The sequence below is a fragment of the Primulina huaijiensis genome, chromosome 8 (genome assembly GCF_012295235.1).
Source record: "Primulina huaijiensis isolate GDHJ02 chromosome 8, ASM1229523v2, whole genome shotgun sequence".
Taxonomy (NCBI): Eukaryota; Viridiplantae; Streptophyta; class Magnoliopsida; order Lamiales; family Gesneriaceae; genus Primulina; species Primulina huaijiensis.
In genome coordinates this window covers 19,646,000-19,664,475 of record NC_133313.1, presented here as the reverse complement: position 1 = coordinate 19,664,475, position 18,476 = coordinate 19,646,000, and the positions used below count along the sequence as shown (strand labels likewise).

The 18,476-nt window shown below is 36.3% G+C and overlaps 2 protein-coding genes and 1 long non-coding RNA gene across 4 annotated transcripts; 2 read left to right on the top strand and 1 right to left on the bottom strand.

The window, feature by feature from the left end:
* The first annotated feature begins 1,589 nt into the window (after nucleotides 1–1,589).
* LOC140983333 (transcriptional activator DEMETER-like) lies at nucleotides 1,590–10,491 on the top strand. The gene is made up of 20 exons (XM_073450333.1): nucleotides 1,590–2,382; nucleotides 2,696–4,486; nucleotides 4,566–4,919; nucleotides 5,124–5,214; nucleotides 5,303–6,330; nucleotides 6,403–6,722; nucleotides 6,807–6,886; nucleotides 7,005–7,089; nucleotides 7,167–7,258; nucleotides 7,330–7,398; nucleotides 7,499–7,535; nucleotides 7,648–7,730; nucleotides 7,845–8,273; nucleotides 8,654–8,690; nucleotides 8,770–8,827; nucleotides 9,129–9,268; nucleotides 9,372–9,437; nucleotides 9,611–9,725; nucleotides 9,804–9,842; nucleotides 9,970–10,491. Exons 1-20 carry the CDS (start codon nucleotides 1,590–1,592, stop codon nucleotides 10,077–10,079), a joined length of 5,817 nt encoding a protein of 1,938 aa, XP_073306434.1. The 3' UTR covers nucleotides 10,080–10,491.
* On the bottom strand, nucleotides 10,472–14,881 carry LOC140983334 (uncharacterized). The gene is made up of 3 exons (XR_012176414.1): nucleotides 14,663–14,881; nucleotides 12,872–12,996; nucleotides 10,472–10,578 (listed from the first exon to the last, which is right to left on the bottom strand). It is a non-coding gene; the product is annotated as an uncharacterized lncRNA (long non-coding RNA).
* Nucleotides 14,882–15,594: 713 nt separating this feature from the next.
* On the top strand, nucleotides 15,595–18,171 carry LOC140983620 (uncharacterized RNA-binding protein C1827.05c-like). Of its 2 annotated transcripts, none has more exons than XM_073450742.1 (9): nucleotides 15,595–15,732; nucleotides 16,053–16,152; nucleotides 16,240–16,354; nucleotides 16,462–16,517; nucleotides 16,683–16,730; nucleotides 16,819–16,916; nucleotides 17,385–17,454; nucleotides 17,589–17,699; nucleotides 17,864–18,171. In XM_073450742.1, exons 2-9 carry the CDS (start codon nucleotides 16,057–16,059, stop codon nucleotides 17,912–17,914), a joined length of 645 nt encoding a protein of 214 aa, XP_073306843.1. In that variant the 5' UTR covers nucleotides 15,595–15,732; nucleotides 16,053–16,056; the 3' UTR covers nucleotides 17,915–18,171. The 2 variants fall into 2 exon arrangements, with proteins under 2 accessions (XP_073306843.1, XP_073306842.1); XM_073450741.1 differs by having other exon boundaries at nucleotides 15,609–15,732; nucleotides 16,022–16,152.
* The last annotated feature ends 305 nt before the right edge of the window (nucleotides 18,172–18,476 follow it).

The window sequence follows — 18,476 nt, the reverse complement described above, 5'->3', positions numbered from 1 at the left end:
TATATATAACTAAAATAAAAATAATACATATGTATAGATATACATATATACGAGGAAAAAAACCACTTTCTTTTTTCTCGTTTCAAGAAAGCAACGTAATTGTCGTTATCCTATATTATATTAATAAAATACGCAAAAAATTTATAAATACAGTAGTTATTTCCACCGACTTCCGTAACAAAATACGGAGAATTTTTGTACTATACTTGTGTTTTACACTGTGCTACGTATGTATAAATTATTAAAAATTAATGTACTAAACATCGTGAATAAACAAAATACGATTAATCATTAATAAAGCATTCGATCCATCAATTTTTTTTAAAAAAGAAATCGATGTCTCAAACACGAAAAATGATTAAACAATATATTGATGATTTTTTAATCTAAAAATAGATGATTAAAATGTTCTATCAATGAGTAATTGTATTTGTTTATCATGATGCTTAACATGTTTAATTTTTAATAATTTGTGTAGACGAAACTTGTTTGACCAAAGTATAATACGGTTTGAAACATCAAACGTTGAAGACGAGATCGTCTCAGTTTTCGAGGTTCTCGCAATAAACACAATATGCACGCTTGAGATTTTTACGATTACGTTCGAGATTTTTACGATTCGTAATCGAAATTCAGACAATAAGCGAAACCATCAACACCCCACCTAACATTTGCTCCATCTTATTGCAACCAATACAAAATATGCAAATTTTAGTTTTGTCATTCCTGAAAATGAAAATTTCCCCACAATTCTTTGTTATTCTTAAAAATAGAGGATGCCTTACTGTACTAGCTTTTGTTTGTTAGTTTTTTCTCACTCTCTACTGTTCTCTTGTCTCTCTTTCTCTCTCTAAAACTCTCCTCGTAACGAAAGCTGACTTGGCTCTCCGGCATTGACTCCGGTAATACACGCATACACACACAAAAAGCACACATACATACATAAAAACATGGATATATAGAGAGAGATCGATGAGTTTATTTGTATGAAATAATTATTATTTTTTTCTCTCTAAATTGTGTCTCACATTTTTAATTAAATTTTCATGCTTTAATATCCAATATCAGTGTGCGATTGCATTTTTACTCAGAATCAATTGGGAGAATTATTACCAAGATTTTGTGGATTTTTACACCGAGGTATGTTTCAATTTCGGAATTAAATATTCCACCAATTCACTCTGATTCTCCAATTATGGTGGTATCTGATTTCCTGACTTTGATTCAATTTTTCTATTTTGAATTTATTTACTGTTTTAATTTAAACGTGCATTTGCTAATTCAGCTAGACGGGTCTGTAAAACCTGGAAATTGCACACACGGAGCATACAGATACACGCATGTAATAAGAGCATTTAAAGAGAAAAAGGCGTGATGTTTGGAACTGAATTAGTAGATGGCATTTATTAAATTGATCTTGATTTGAGGATAATGCATTTTTTTCACATGTGAATCTTACAAATCAGTGGTTTTGCTGCGTGGTTTAGTGATAAATTGGTTTGGATTTCAGGTCGGGATGTTATATGTGCCACAAATATACAAAACAGATTAGGTAAGTGTCCTAGAAAATCGAACCAGCAAGTTCGAATATGAACATTGAAAGGGGAATGTCAATTCCCCTTGAAAAAGAAGTGGTGAAAAATGGAGATATTTGGGTTCCTCCAACACCAGAAAAGCCTGGTGTGCACAGATCAAGTTATGTTGCTGCTGAAATGCAGCAAAATCTGGCGGTAGCAGAGAACTGGTGCGATTTGCTGGGAATTTACACCGACCTCCTGCAGGATGAAACTAGTAATCAGCTGCCTCCTGGATTCAATCAATGTAGTCATGTAGGGCTAAATCATGGGGAACTTAATCATAATGTTGCTCCCACTGAAACCTGCAACGGGTTGCCCCCGAATTTAAATTCAACCAGTTTTATAGATTTGAATCGGGGGCGTGACGTGCAAGATCTTACCTTTGTCGAGACTTGTAATAGGATTCCTCAGGATTTGAATCCCACCAGTTTCGTAGGGCAGAACCGATGGGAGCTGGAGCATAGTCTTAGAGATGTTGCACCGGTTGAGAATCTCAGAATCTTGAATCCATATGGTGTAGCAGTCGGCTCTTACGTGCAGAATTTAGACGTCGTTCCTCCTCAAAAAGTTGATTCTCTGGCAGAATTAATGGGAACAAATAAACATCCACTTCCCACTCTAACCAATGGCCCACCAAACAGATCAGCAAGTATTATAGGCAATTCCACCATTTTCAATCAACATTCTCTGGCCAGAAGCAATGGGAAGATGCATGATTCGAACAGTTCAATACTCCTTCAAAATCACATCTTGAATGAAAACTGGCACGTAGAGGGTCATCACAACCTACAACAAATTTCGACCAGTAAGTAAATTATAAGTTCGATACATGTTCTGAGCTTTCTTTTGTAGGAATCAGATAATCTTAGTCTGTTTATGTTTCCGTACTCTTAGCCAATAGCTGTGTATCTGTTTCAAATGACAAGATAATGTTTCTTACCCGTTTCCTGTAGCAGAGTGTCTCTCACTCGACAACTGTGTATGAAATATATGAGCCTCAGCTTCTAATTTCAATTTTTGAAGCACAAAAAATTGTATCCACTTCATGTAAAAATGTATATTTACTGTTTTTTAGGACTTAAAATCGAGTTAACAATTAGAATGCTTCATTTTGGCAGATACATTTACAGTCCCTTACCATGCTGACCGTAACCTGAATTTACCTCAAAGATTAAAAGGGGCATCCTCAAGTGGAACCATGCCCTTTCAGTTCGAGCCAGTAACACCAGATCTGCAAAAGCAGATGAAAAACAACCAGCCCATGCAAGTACCAAAGTTCTTTGCAAGCAATTGCTTGACTCCAGAAAAACTTAAGAAAGATGACGCTGTCTGCATTCAGCCTTCTGAAATAATTGAGGGAAAGCATGATGAATTGAGCAGCAATCCAGGCACATCATCTATGGTCATTTCAACACCACCTAATGAAAAGATTCATTCCGATGGTGGAAATGGAGAAATTGATCTGAATAAGACACCTCAGCAAAGACCACCCAAAAGAAAAAAACATCGACCAAAAGTAATAGTGGAAGGAAAACCCAAAAGAACTCCCAAGCCTGCTGCTTCAGGGAATAGAGCCGCAGATAAAAATCCTTCCGGAAAAAGAAAGTATGTGTGGAAAAACAGCACTGGAACTTCAACAACTCCATTAACTGATGCTGCAAAGGATGTTGAAGGATCTAATGTCGGGCCCACAGTGAAATCATGCAGGAGAGTACTGAACTTTAACTTAAAAAATGGAGTAGAAAGGGACAGCCAGGCAACAAAAGTTGGTAGCCAGACACAGGATGATGAAAGAAGCAAGGTTCCTGTAACTTCGAAATTGGATTCTCCCAATACAGAATGGGTTACAGAATTGAACAAGGCAGCCAAATCTACACGACATATAATAGAGAATTCATACAATCGTGTCCAATCAGTAAATCACATCCCACCTCCAGAGTTATCGCCGCTTCCGTCTACACCTTCGCCACCTGCCTCAAAGGGCCATACGTTGAATATCATAGCAAGGAGTTTGAATGCGAGAAATTCTAATGTCAACCAAAATGGTGGCCAAAATGGATACAGTCACTTGCATCAGCTTACGAGTGGAGACCTTGTTCAGCTTGTCATTGAAGCAAATTCCAATGAAGCAAACCCAGACAGAATGAGGCAACCGAACCTTCATACTAAAACTGAACTTTTAGAAGATTTGGTGCCTGCCGAAGAGAATCAGGGATGCAATAGAGATTATTCCCACACCGAGCTGACACAACCTCAAACTGTCACGTTGATGGGATCTCAACTGTGGTCTTCTAACACGAGTCATGCTAGCAGTGATAGCAGCAAAATATGTCTAAATGTTTCAGAAACTATGAAAAAGAGGAGGATTGAGGGCATAATTCATGGAACCAAATCCAGCATGTCTTCCAGGATTACAACTGTTGAAGATTACATAGGACAAATGGACGCAAAGTGTAAGAGTCTCCATGCACAGAGCTCCGCAATTTACCTGAATGATGGATTACCAAATTCTGACATCAAAGGATGCACCTGCGGATATCAAAACGATGAACTCAACAAGGTCAGTTGCAACTGGTACGTGAAGTCCAAAGATTTTGAAGGCAAGTTTCAGCAGCGACATACTTCGCCTCATTTTCATGCAAAAGAAAAGGCACAGAAAACTTTCAATCACCTCACTCAAGCCCAAAGCACCAATTCTTTTGCTACAGTCACTAACTGGAATCTGGAATCTGCATCCAAAAGAGATCCTACTACTCGAGGAAATGAAGTAGTAAATTATCTTGCGCGTGTGCCAGTTAAGAGACAGATAGCTGGACAAACATCTGACAAATTGTCCAGTATAAACAAAGTGTTGCCGCAACCGATCGCGCATTCAAGAGGTCGTGGGCGTCCGCCCAAGTCATTCACAGGTATCCATCTCTTCATAAGTCATCCCCATAACTAAGCTGAACATGCTCTTTAAATTAAAACTATCATTTTGCTGAGCAGGGTCACAAGAACAGTTGAGAAATTCATCTTCAGTTGATTATATCATAGACCGTATGAAAGGTCTAAACATCAATACCGGTGGCAAGGAAATTGGTCAGGAAGAGCGAAGTGAGCTTGTTCCATATAGAGGAGATGGTGCTATTGTTTCTTATGATCTGATCAAAAAGCGCCGGCTGCGACCTAAAGTGGATCTTGATCCAGAGACAAATAGGCTGTGGAACCTTCTAATGGGTAAGGAAGGAAGTGAAAGTGCAGGAACAATGGAGGATGACAAACAACAATGGTGGGAGAAAGAAAGACAAGTCCTTCGTAATCGAGCAGACTCATTTATCGCAAGGATGCATCTAGTTCAAGGTATTAGCTTCCAAACCACTGCATCATTAGCACTATACCATAAGATTATTTTGAGTAATTATCAAGACACTAAAATTCGAATTAAAGAATCCAGCTCAATATATTTTCTTCAAACCCAACAAGGACCATAAATTTTTTGGATTTACCTGATCGAATTGTATGAATCCGTGGTGGTATAACCTTGATTGAATTGCATCTTCACAGGAGACAGGCGATTTTCCAAATGGAAAGGATCAGTTGTTGACTCGGTGATAGGAGTGTTCCTCACACAAAATGTTTCAGATCATCTTTCAAGGTAAAATCGATTTCCTAGCAAAATCTTCAGAGCCTTTCAAGATAACAGGAGCTAATCACATTTACATAATGTCTTTCCTTGCTTGCAGCTCTGCTTTCATGCATCTAGCAGCCAAGTTCCCAGTAAAAACAACATCTATAAGAGAATCATGCTGCCAAAATGGGCAAAGTTCATTGATTGAACAACAAAAATTTCGCATAACATATCCAGATGGGACGTCTTATGAGCATAGAATGATAAGGGAACCGGTGTATAACCCCAGCTCCGTGACTTCCAGTGAATCATCTGAATGCGGGGCAGAAATTTTCACAACCAGAAGAACCTATATATTAAATGATCAGACCAAAAAAATTGAGGAAGACATGATTTCATCACAAAGTTCTTCGGAATCTATTGTTTTTCAAGCCTCTGAAGATATCAGATCCAGTTCAGGATCAAATTCAGAAGCAGAAGATCAAATAACTGGGGGAAATTTCAGCAGAAACCATGGTCCTTCAAGTTTTTATGAGCAGGGTGAAAGAATTGCTGCATTCAAGCGATGTCAGTTACAAGTAATTGGAAGTTCATTTCCAATTACACGAACCATGCCTGGTCACCAGCAATTTGAAAAACCAATGCACGAACAATTTACTCAGCTGACCACCAGTGAAAGTGCATGCATTCATCCATTTGCTGCCAATGTGCTGCGTCATCAGAGACCTGTTACCCTGCCCACTAGTTCCTGGCCAAACATGTCAAAGAGTTTGGAAAAATTGGAAGGGGATATTCTCACCGTATCTGGAAAAGGAAGCATATCTTCTATGGCCTCAACAGATGCTAATCTTACTAATGGAACAGGTGTAGAAAACAGACATGATACTTCAGGACAGAATGTTGAAAGGAATTTTATCGCTCAACATATAGGAAAACCAAAGTTACAGCCATCAACGGCGGACTATGGCATTTTGAATGAACATTTTGAACAGCAAACTTATTTATCGGCATGTTCTCAGAGCAGAAAAGACCAACATGTTGTCAATTATAGGAAAAATGGAACCCAGAAGACCTTTCAGCGAGAACACAAATTTCTGACAGACCCCAGCAGACCGGCTGAAGTGTCCAGTAAACTACCAATTGGTAAATTATAGAAATAAATCCACATTACTGTCTTTATATGGAAAAACTGATTACAGTGAAATTTTGTTGCAGATAATCAGAAACGCTCCAAAAATATAACTCCTGCATCATCAGAAATTAGCCAAGTACATTCCTCGCACGGTCCTCCATCCAGTAAGATCGGCACCAAAATTTCACATGTAAGCAAGCAAAAGGCTGAGAAGGAAAAGACAGATTCATTTAATTGGGATGCCTTGAGAAAGAAGGTGCAATCAGAAACTGGAATGAGAGCCAGAAATGTGGACACAATGGACTCCATAGATTATGAAGCATTACGAAATGCTGATGTTCGTGAGATATCTGAAACAATCAAGGAAAGAGGAATGAACAACATGCTAGCAGAGCGAATTAAGGTATTTATTGGAATATTAAAAACAATTAATGATAAGTTCGACCGCATACTTCACTGGAATCTGCATTCCTTGGATATTATGCAGGATTTTCTCAATCGACTTGTTCAAGACCATGAAAGAATGGACCTTGAATGGCTGAGAGATGTTCAACCAGACAAAGTCAAGTAAGTCTCCTCGGAAAAGCTAGTCCGATCATCCATCTCGAAACATATATAGCAGGAGGCATGCCAATTTTTTCTAAAGATAATCATACTCTCCCTTGATCAACAATTTTTCCTGCAGGGATTATCTATTAAGTATACGAGGATTGGGCTTAAAGAGCGTGGAATGTGTACGCTTATTAACACTTCGTAATGTTGCTTTTCCAGTAAGTGCAGTTACCTGTACAGATCATGTATAAAGGGAAAACAAAAGAAATATTCTTCTGACTAGTCTTCATGTTAGGTTGACACAAACGTTGGACGGATTGCAGTACGACTTGGTTGGGTTCCTCTCCGACCTCTTCCTGAGTCACTCCAATTGCATCTCCTTGAACTGTAAGTATATATAAAGCAATTAGTATAAGATCTTGTGAATCATTACAGAAACTAAATGTGTTTCTATGCAGATATCCAGTTTTGGAATCGATCCAGAAATATCTTTGGCCCAGACTCTGCCATTTGGATCAAGAATCCTTGTAATTTTACTAAGCTTAAAAATTAATTAAATTAGAAGGATTTCATACCTATATTTGCCGACCCAAAATGATCCACTAATTTTTGGTTGTGGAATCACAGGTACGAGCTGCATTACCAACTGATAACATTTGGAAAGGTGAGATCCTATATTTGACAATTGATTGCCAGTCCCACTTGGTGATCATAATGCAAGCCAACCACGTGAAACATGTCTCGCGAAAGATTATTTTCTTAAATTTTGAGTACAGGTTTTCTGCACAAAGAGAGACCCAAACTGTAACGCATGTCCAATGAGGGGTGAATGCCGACATTTTGCAAGTGCTTATGCAAGGTTAGTCGTCTAATATGTCTCAAACGTATGTACAACATGAAGCTTTCCAATGAAAGAAAGCTTATTTTGATTGTTAAACCTTTGAATATTGATTGGCGGATGCTTTTGGGGCAGCGCAAGACTCGCTCTTCCAGGGACCGAGGAGAGACATATAGTCTGTTCATCCGCCCCAACAAGCGCTAACCAAATGTATAACATGACCATGGAGCCTGTGCCACTTCCTCTATCTGAGGACAATTCGGAGAAAGGGAAGGATTCAATGAGAAACAGTGAACCAATCATTGAGGAACCAAAAACCCCAGAGCCACCCACAGAATTGACAGAAAGAGACATCGAGGATGCATATTATGAGGATCCTGATGAGATTCCAGTCATAAAGCTCAACATTGAAGAATTCACATCAAATTTGCAGAGCTTTATGCAATTGCAAAAGGAAATGCAAGGAGACATGTCCAAAGCCTTAGTTGCTCTAAGTCCAGAGTTTGCTTCTATTCCAATGCCCAAACTGAAGAACGTGAGTCGACTGCGGACAGAGCATCAAGTGTAAGTAATAGTCTCTTGCTAGAACATAAGAAAAGGAAGAAACTGTAGGATATCTAACAGAGGAAATTTTACGTGACATTCAAAATTATGTTGGGTCAAAAAATGTTATCTCGTGTAGCGGTCTGGATAATGAAATTAAAACTTAGCAATCAAACTAGAAAGAGCTTACTAAACATTTCAGAAGTCCTTTTCTTTTATTAAAAATAGCGAGAGGTGAGTGATTTATGGTTTCCCTTAATAATTTATTAGGAAACAAACTCAGAAAATAGCATAGTTATTGCTCCCTTAAGTATCACGACCATATCAAGCATCTTGAGCCTAGATGTAAGTGTGTAACTAGAAGGATAAATTTCTGTTACTAATGATTCATATTCCTGCAGCTATGAACTCCCGAATTCACATCCCATACTGAAAGGGGTTAGTTGTTTCTTGTCTTGGTTTAATTTTGAAGATCATATGCAATGACTCCTCTGACCATAACTCTTAAAATGTTTAGCTGGACAAACGAGAACCTGATGATCCAAGTCCATACCTTCTTGCTATATGGACACCAGGTACCTAGTATAAAATTAATCACTTAATACAGTTCAATCTCACCCGCATGAAAATACAAAGGCATTTCTTGCCATAATGGTATGAGAGGCTAAAATATTATATATATGATTTATAATGCTTATATAATAAACCTATGGTCAAATTTTCCCCTTCCCTTTCTCCTCTCACTGACACAGACAAAATAAATGAGCCTCAGCAAAAGAAAAGAATAGAGTCGTATTATAGGCGCAGAAAAACTATAACTCGATTATCTCAGTAAAATAGCTATTATCATACCTAAATCAACTTTATCTTAACCAGGTGAGACATCAGACTCAGTTAAACCTCCTGAAAGTAAATGCGAATCTCAGGAAGGAGGTAGCATGTGCGACAAGAAAACATGCTTTTCTTGCAGCAGTTCAAGAGAAGCACAGGCTCAAACGGTCAGAGGCACAATTCTGGTGGGCACACATGTGAAAAATCATCAATGATCAAACAAAATTATAAGCCATTAGGTTCCCTTTTCTTCTGTTTATTTTTGCTGAATTGCCTACCTCCTTTTAGATACCTTGCAGGACAGCAATGAGAGGAAGTTTCCCGCTTAATGGCACATATTTCCAGGTCAATGAGGTAACACAATTCATGTTCTTAAGAGCTCTGTATATGTAACAATGCACTCCAAAATATTGGAGAAATATTCCCTATTTGTAAACTGCACAAGAGGATTCTGCATTTATCTTCGCGGAGATGAAAGTGAATTCATTTCTGCAAATTGGAGATAACATATCATTAATTGTACTCAGGTTTTCGCGGATCATGAATCCAGTATGAATCCTATCGTTGTTCCAAGAAGTTTGTTATGGAACCTGCCAAGACGGACAGTTTTCTTTGGGACCTCTGTCACGACCATTTTCAAAGGTAAATAAATAAAATTTCATAAAACTATGAAATATAAAAAGAAATTCTGGCTTACAGAAATACTATTGTGCTTGCCAGGCCTGACAACTGAAGGTATCCAGTACTGCTTCTGGAAAGGTATATACTGCATTAATATCCCACCCATCTCTGCTATATCGATGCCATTGAGCATCTTGTTCATAGTCCCATGCAGACAACTATCCTTATTTCTCCACTAATTGATGTAATTTGAAATGCATCTCAGGGTTCGTATGCGTCAGAGGGTTTGACCAGAAAGCTCGAGCACCAAGACCGCTAAGTTCCAGATTGCATCATCCTGCAAGTAAGATGGTTAAGCCTAATGAGCAACAATAGTGTATGCTACGGGGTAAGATACAAAAAGGGGTTAATGACCTGTATCTGCCCCAAGAGAAGACAAAAACCTGATAAAATAGGACTAGATATGACAGCTAACAAAATTTTTACCCATTCATTTGTTCCTCCTCTCCTCATTAACCTGAGAGCAAGTTAACATGAGCGGCAGACACATAATTTATAGAGAGCATGAGTACTCTGTTGAAAGAGGGGGCCATAAAAAAGTACCATTTTTTCCGTAGTTCAGATTTTTTTCATGTTACGCTCACAACTGAGCCATTTTTCAAGAATACAAATGTGTTGGCAGAATAGGTAACAATAAGGGATGTATTCAATGAATGTGTTTTACACTGGTATTACTTACATGTATATATTTGTCAGAGTTCTTTGGTGGCAAATGGGCCATTGTTTCTTCCTTGAACAATTATGTCTGATTATGTTATCATGTCACCAGAAATACACCGGCTTCTTCAATCATTTCAAGTATACAGCAACGCGGCTGTAAAACAATCAATTCCTTGGGGGATTGGAGGTATTTTTTTTATACAAAAAAAAAAGGGAACAAAGACGGATATTAAGAAATAGAACTGTATTCACAAAAAAGGCACACACTGAAACTCGGAGGAATATCTCATGAATGGTCGGACGCAAGAGATACCCTTGATTCCTCCCACTTTAAAACTACTCCCATTCAAATCATCTAAAATTAAAGTCCCAAAACAAAAACTAAATGGGAAATCGAGTGGTCGTATCCCAGCACATTAAGGGAGTGCCTCGTTAAGTTATTGACTCATGGGACTAAAACAAAGGACTTCTTGGAATTGAGGTAACACCGGGACGCAAACCCCCTTATAAATATGTGGAGATCGACGGAATAACTTATTTATCAAAAGAAAATCTAACAATCCTTGAGTTGAACGTAGAAAATTTTGTTAAATTTTATATGAGATAAAGGAAAATCTTGTTTCCCTTATCCCGTTAAGAGGAAATCTCATTGCCTTTCTCTTGCAATAAAAGAAGATCTCATTCTAATAATGAGTACAATAACGTAAAGACAAAAACTTGTGTGAGACGGTCTCACGGGTCGTCTTTGTGAGACTGATCTCTTATTTGGGTCATCCATGAAAAAGTATTAATTTTTATGGTAAGAGTATTACTTTTTATTGTGAATATGGGTAGGGTTGACCCGTCTCACATATTAAAATCCGTGAGACGGTCTCACATGAGACCCACTCTAAAGGAAAAGTCTTCTGTAATTTTTTTCACAATATGAAGGAAGATACCATTGCAGTCAGGAATGGCAACGAGTCATTAAACATATATTTAATCATTAAATTTATGTGTCAAAATTTATATTAATAATAGTCAGAACAAAATTAATAGTATCACAAGTTAAAATATATCGACTTGTATTTAATTAATACCTAAAAAAATTGCAATAATACATTTTCATATTAATCATATAATAATAAAATAAAATAATTTCAATCCAAAAATTTTATTTATAAACTAAAATTATAGATAAGATATAAATTATTTAGTATAAATAATATAATTATATCATTAATAATATATATACATATACATTTTATATTTTTAAATATATAACATATTTTGACGAGACAGGCCAGAAGAGAATCACCTCGGACCCATTTTTAGACCCGCTAGGCCAGGTATAAACTCGTCACGCCAAGACGAATTTACCCCATATTCGATTTCACTTTGCCTTCCGAGATTCTCTTTCGTTGAAGTTGACTTCCAAAACGCTCACTAACACGTGATTTTATTATTATTGTTGTTGTTAAAGACATTTGGTCGTATTTCTAAGTGCATCTGAAAAAAATATACTTAATTGCTTAGATTTATTAGCTTATTTAACCATTCCCACATGATATATTCTTAAATTATCTGTTTCCATGACTTATTTAAATTTTAATTATCTCACATATTATTTGAAGTTCAATTATATTCCTAATTATTTAAATTGGGATTTTCTAAGAATCTTACTATTCAACTAGCTTCTAATTATTTGGTGAAGCTTTATATAAAATTACAATAATATCCTCATTATATGAATTTATCGATGAATTTTTTTTTATTTTCTTATAAATAAACTTAAAAAAAATAAAAATCAAACTTATATTTATCTATATTTTAATCTTTCTAGATAGATTCCTAATAAAAAAATCATTAATTTAAAAAAAAAAAAATTATCATGTTTGATTTAAGAAAAAATATTATAAAAATCTATTTTAGTAAATTTATGTATTCTTATCACCTAACATATCAAATTTCCAAAAATTTTAAAACTGCTAAAATATTATGTTTAATCTTTATCCAAAATTTTAAATGGTCATATCATTTCTAATATAAAAATTTATTATAAGAAAGCATTACATGAAAAAATAACACAAAAACTTTTAACACAAAAAATATAAGATATATGCACATAACGCCTGTAAAGAGTCGCTAGTGATAATTGCGAACATGTTATGTGTGTACATATTAGCTATAGTGTGTGTAGGATAATAAGGGTAAAATCTCCATTAGTTATGACCAATGAGTAGTTTATATATGACTAATGCTTTTGTATTTGGAAGTTCGAATCACATCAACTCATAAATCAAGTTTCCCACTAAACACTCCAGTTAATAGAACGAAGTTCACTATTTTAATTCAGAAACTTGGATACTGGTGATACATAGGGCTGTATTATATATGATGATCTAGCCATGCGATACGGTCAATTGAATAGGAATTTTTACTGATAGAGAAAAAAATCCAGACCAAACCTGATGAAAGATTGAGGCTCATCGTGGATGGACAAACCGATGCATCCTAAAGGGAGTTTTACAACCAGTGATACCGACTCCAGTACCTCTCATGTCAAAACATGTTAAGTTAAAGGAGGTGGTACCTGCAAGTGTGATGAAGTCAATGCTACATTTAATTTCAGGTGATACACAATGTGATAATCCATGCTTTTATTCCATGAATGATGGAAGTTGAAAGAAGGCGAGAAGCCAAGTAGCCAACCAACTTTCTTACAGTATCGGATCAAAACAATAAGTCAAAAGCCGCAACAGACAACGGTAAATCAATAGTATTTCTAATTCATGTAACAAACAACACAATGTCCACAACGAGTGGAAAGCACAAGGATAATAGGCATGCCACTCTAGTTCTGCCAATCAGGAGACTGAAGATACTTATATAGAAGGCCAAAGGAGGAAAAATGATGGCACATGCACTTCGATATGGAAGAGGCATCAAACTCTGAAGTGTGAGTTGCCAGTGTTAAATTATAGTTGATGAGAAATGGTCAAATGAGATTGAAAAAAGGAATAGGCGAACCCCTCATTCCACAGACTCCTTAAACGTGATATCAATGTCTTATACAGGACTTACTGAAGGATCTTGATATTATACAGCTGCTTAGAAATCCAAGAGTGGAAATTTTATTGAAGGCAGGCACCAATCTCACGATAATATCCACGAAAGATTATGAGATATTTCACACTTTATTTACCCATGTCAATGGTTGAGTGACTCATGCCATTCATGGATAAAATACAAGAGCCTCTATTGAGACATGGAATCCTCTATATGTAACTCCAGATCAAATATCAGAGATAGAGTGCGAGGAAGTAGACAATATCAGCAGAGTACTTCAAGATGATATCCATATAATAGTTTAAGCTTTTCTTATGACATTGTTTTATGAATTTTTATGATACAAAACTGTCCAACAACCCCTCCTGTACAAGGAGACACAAAAACCTCATTTTACTCAGGATATGCCAAGCACATAATCTGTCAGCAACTCATTCACATTGCCATGACAACTATATGCAGTCCTACACACCACCTTAAAAGTTAATGCCACCAAGTCCACCAAAAAACAAAACCGTGGTTCCTAAAAGTACTACTTAAAAACATCGTAGCCACAGTTACAAATTTTGATGCTATAATGCTCATTCAAAATTCTTGAACTACGGGTGCTACCAATATTCCTTTCATTGTTGCCAGTGATAATACTGAGATAAAACGAATATTTTGACAAACATTTGTCAATCCTAAAAATTCAAGCCCATACAGCAGAATTATAAAGCCTAGATAATTTTATTGCAAACCTTCATGCTCCCAACATAATTTCGAACTAGAACTTATGAAAGACTTTCATTAAATTGAGGCTCTATGAACAATTACCTCAAGATAAGAGTGGAGGCGCTTGTCTTGGGGACAACTGCCTTACTTTATGACACTCTTAACTATAGTGAGTGATGGCACGTTTCGAAAACTTCAAGTATTCCAACCAATAATTTTATACCTATATATATAATACCAACAGTCCAAATCGCGTCCGTCCACTAAAAGATTTCTCCATTTCTTCAACACGAGGGCCTAACGATTCATGATGATTGAGTGCAGATAGTTTCTCGCAAACATATCAAATATCAACAGTGATTTTTTTTTCGCAATGTCTAACAAACCCATCAACATAAATATGAAGATAAGATGACATCGACCATTCTGAAAGCATCGTAAACAAAGTGAACCCAAACAACAAGTCAAGTCAATACCTGCTCCAATTCGTTCTTTTGGTGTCCAGCCCGAGTTCTTATACAGTGGAAACATGTGCGGACTAAATTGTTAACAAATCAAACTGAACTTGTACGCCGCACCTGCATTGACATGACGAAATGGCAGCGGGAAATATGGGAACTTTTCCGCGAAGAGTTTACCCTTGTATTCGAGTCTGCCGCCTTTTCCCATTCGTGCTACGTAAGTTTCGTCCCTGTATATTTCCCTCGGAAAAACATAAAAACTTTTAATTAAATTAAATTTAAAAATAAACATGGGAGAAAACAAAAAGAGGGTTCGAATAAATAATGATTAAGAATTGTTAATTTCGTATCAATAGCAGATATTAATCTTAATCACGATTATTTTTTATTCTGATAAGGATAATCATCTATCTGCTATCAATAAAAAAAATTTATTTTTATCGTTTCTTACTAATCTCATAAATCACAAAACTTCAATGAAAGAGTGGGTCTCATGTGAGACCGTCTCACACAAGTTTTTGCCTCAATGAAATAATGGATCATCAACCTAACCTGATTCATTAAAATAAATATTATTTTGTATGTCAAAAATATTAGTTTTGTTGTGAATATGGACCGAATCAACTCGTATACGGATATAAATATTTGAGACCGTCTCACATGATACTTAATCAAGGCAAAACTTCTATGATATCGTCTCACGGGTCTATTTTATGATATATATCTCTAATCTGATCTTATTCATAAAAAAATATTATTTTTTATATAATAAACTATACTTAATCTTGAAGTATATATTATATCATATATTCATATTTATATTACAATTTCAGGCCACAAAATTATAATTATTTATGCCAAACATAGTGGATATCAACCATTACAAGATTTATTGTGAATTGGCCCAATGGGCCTTACTGGATTATGATAAAAACATTAAAAAACAAAAAAATTTAAAATAGGTTGAGTGAACACTCAGCCTCTCTTTGCCCACTGCGGTCTACCACGGCTGTGGAAAAACCCTCCCGGTGCCGTTGAAATTTGTGCAATCAAGTCGAAAGGCTGTCAAAAGGCTGAAGTTTGAGGTAAAATTCGTTAATTTATATAATGATTTGTTTGTTAATCGAAGGTTTGTTGTTCATTGTAATCCAAATCACATCAAATTCGTCAATTTTAATAGGATTTCATTTACTGGAACAAAATCTCGCCGAGTCCCTTTAAATATGATTTCTGTATTGTAAAATCGTGCTAATGTACACTTAAAAATGAAAATTTTATTTCCAAATCTCCTCAAGTCCTATGAAATATAGGGCTGCTAAACAGAGGGTTAATTATTCTTCCCGTTTATTATGAACTGCTCGTTAATTTGCATAGATTCGATCAACAAGTGTATTCTTGTTTGAAGAAAAATGGGGACAAAAGCTAAGAAGAGAATGATCGCCAAGAATTTGAAGAAGGCCGCTGCTGATATCTCTGCTTCGAAAAAGGAAACGCGTGATTTCCTGGTATGCTACTGCCTGTCAATCTATTAGAGTCGATTAGTAAGTTGCGAGTTGTAAACATGTTTTTGACTTTTTGTTTGGAAAAATTAGCCGCTCGAGGGTGGTCCAGCGAGGGATATTCTGAAAATTGAAGATAAAGAGAAGAAAGCAACCATCTTGTATATTGGAAGAATCCCGCATGGATTTTATGAGAATGAGATGGAAGGTATTGGTTTTTCGTTTTTGTAGCAGATGTATTTGTCGAATTCTTGAATTTACTTCAGCAGTGTTTGTTTTGTGTTGCATTACCCTCAAGTCTGTATCCATTTTCAGGTTTTTTCAAGCAGTTTGGTTCTGTCAAGCGCCTTAGAATTGCGAGGAATAGAAAGGTCGGTTTTTTGTTGCTGTATTTTGTATTTACTTTTGCGGATCCGAAACTTTGATTCCAGTATGATAGCTCTTCATCAGTATTTGATCTTTGTTGGTAATGTTGCATGTCATCAACAAGAGAATTTTGTGTCCATATTGATTTACTTTTCTATCTTACATTACAGACCGGAAAGTCAAAGCATTTTGGATTCATTGAGTTCGAATCTCCAGAGGTTGAATTTGTGCAAAGATATTATGATCTAACTTGCTTGGGATGTGCTTTTCATTCTCTGAGTTTTCATTCTTTGTTCTCAACTGCAGGTTGCCAAAGTTGTCGTCGATTGCATGCATAATTATTTAATGTACGAGCATTTGTTGCAAGTGAGTCTCGTTCCCCAGGAACGGGTTCATCCACAAATGTGAGTAATAACTTTGCAATCCCCTTATTATGCTATTGCGTAGTCATCCCATTTTCTGGTTGTAATGATGCTAATGTTGGAAGAAATTTCCTCTGCAAACCATACTTGGGGATATCTTATTTTTACATGAATAAATGGATTTTATTGTAACGGGCATGTGCCATGGCATAGCATGGACCTCGGCCCATACCCACGCACCATTTCGCATAGGACTTATCCAGCCCAGGCACTGGAGTTTTTACCTCTCCAAGATTAGAACTCAAGACCTCCTGGACTTATATAGATCTTGACAACAATCCTGATACCAATTGAGCTAGTTCCATGTAGTATATGATAACATGGGCATGATCTTGGAATTGAACTGTCTTACGATGTGTCAACGCTTAAACTAGGCATCCTTTTACTGGTAAAGATGTAAATCTCGGAGGCTCGCTGAATTGGTAATTGAATGTGACTCAACTGTTTCAGATGGAAAGGCGTGAACCGCTCCTATAAACCCTTGGATTGGGTTCAGATCGAGCGGAGTCGTCAAGATAAGGTGTAAACTTAATTTGAACATATTATGCATTTTGTTGAAAGATAGATGTACGGTTTGTCAAAGCACAAATCTTACACAAAACAAAACACTTCTAAACTCTGAATCATTTTTTCCTTGAATCCTACCACGTCCAGGAGAAAACTTTTGAGCAGCAGCAGAAATTGGTAACGGGGATACTGAAAAGAGATAAGAAAAGACGAAAGCAGATCGAGGCTGCTGGTATTGATTACGAGTGTCCGGAAATTGTAAGAATTTACAGGCATGAGAACATAATATAATCCTTATACGTTTGAAGTCCTTGTGCTTTACCTCAAACTATTCTATATTTTGATCAAATAAATTAACCTGTGTCGTAAGTGTTTGATTTCTAGATTTTTAACTAAATGATTTGACTTTTTACTTCTTTCAGGTGGTAGGCCTCCAAAGTGTTCCGAAGAAGATTAAGTTCGATTTCGATTAGGTATTGTGAGCCGTTCTTTTAACGCCACCATAACCTTGGGCTGCTGTCTTTGATAACCGGATTATCAATGGGGATATCGTCAAACAGACATCGAATATGTTGCTTATTTAACTTCATATTTGTTGTTTTGGATGAGACAAGCTTCATTTGTTTTTGTAAAACATGATTTTGGAGGTGCAGGGATTTCAAACAGCCCAGGTTCTATTTGAAGCGTGTATTAACTATACGATGGTTATATTTAATTGCTCGATTTTGTAGATGTGGTCGTTTAGTGTGTTTATTTAGATGTAATTTTCTGTTATATTCGATTCTACTTTGGCTAAACTTGTTGGATATTGACCATGAACTGCAACGTGCGATGCCCCTTCAAAATTTTGTGGGATTAGTATTCGACAGTGTGTTTCCGACTGGATGTAAGTTTTAAAGTTACCCACAGCCACAAAATTTTTATCAGTAATAATAACAGTAATAATCACAGTCTATTCATTTTTACTAAATAATAATAATAAAAAGAAAGGGGGAAAGTGTAGATGGAAAATCAAAGCAGAGTAATGAGAACGAA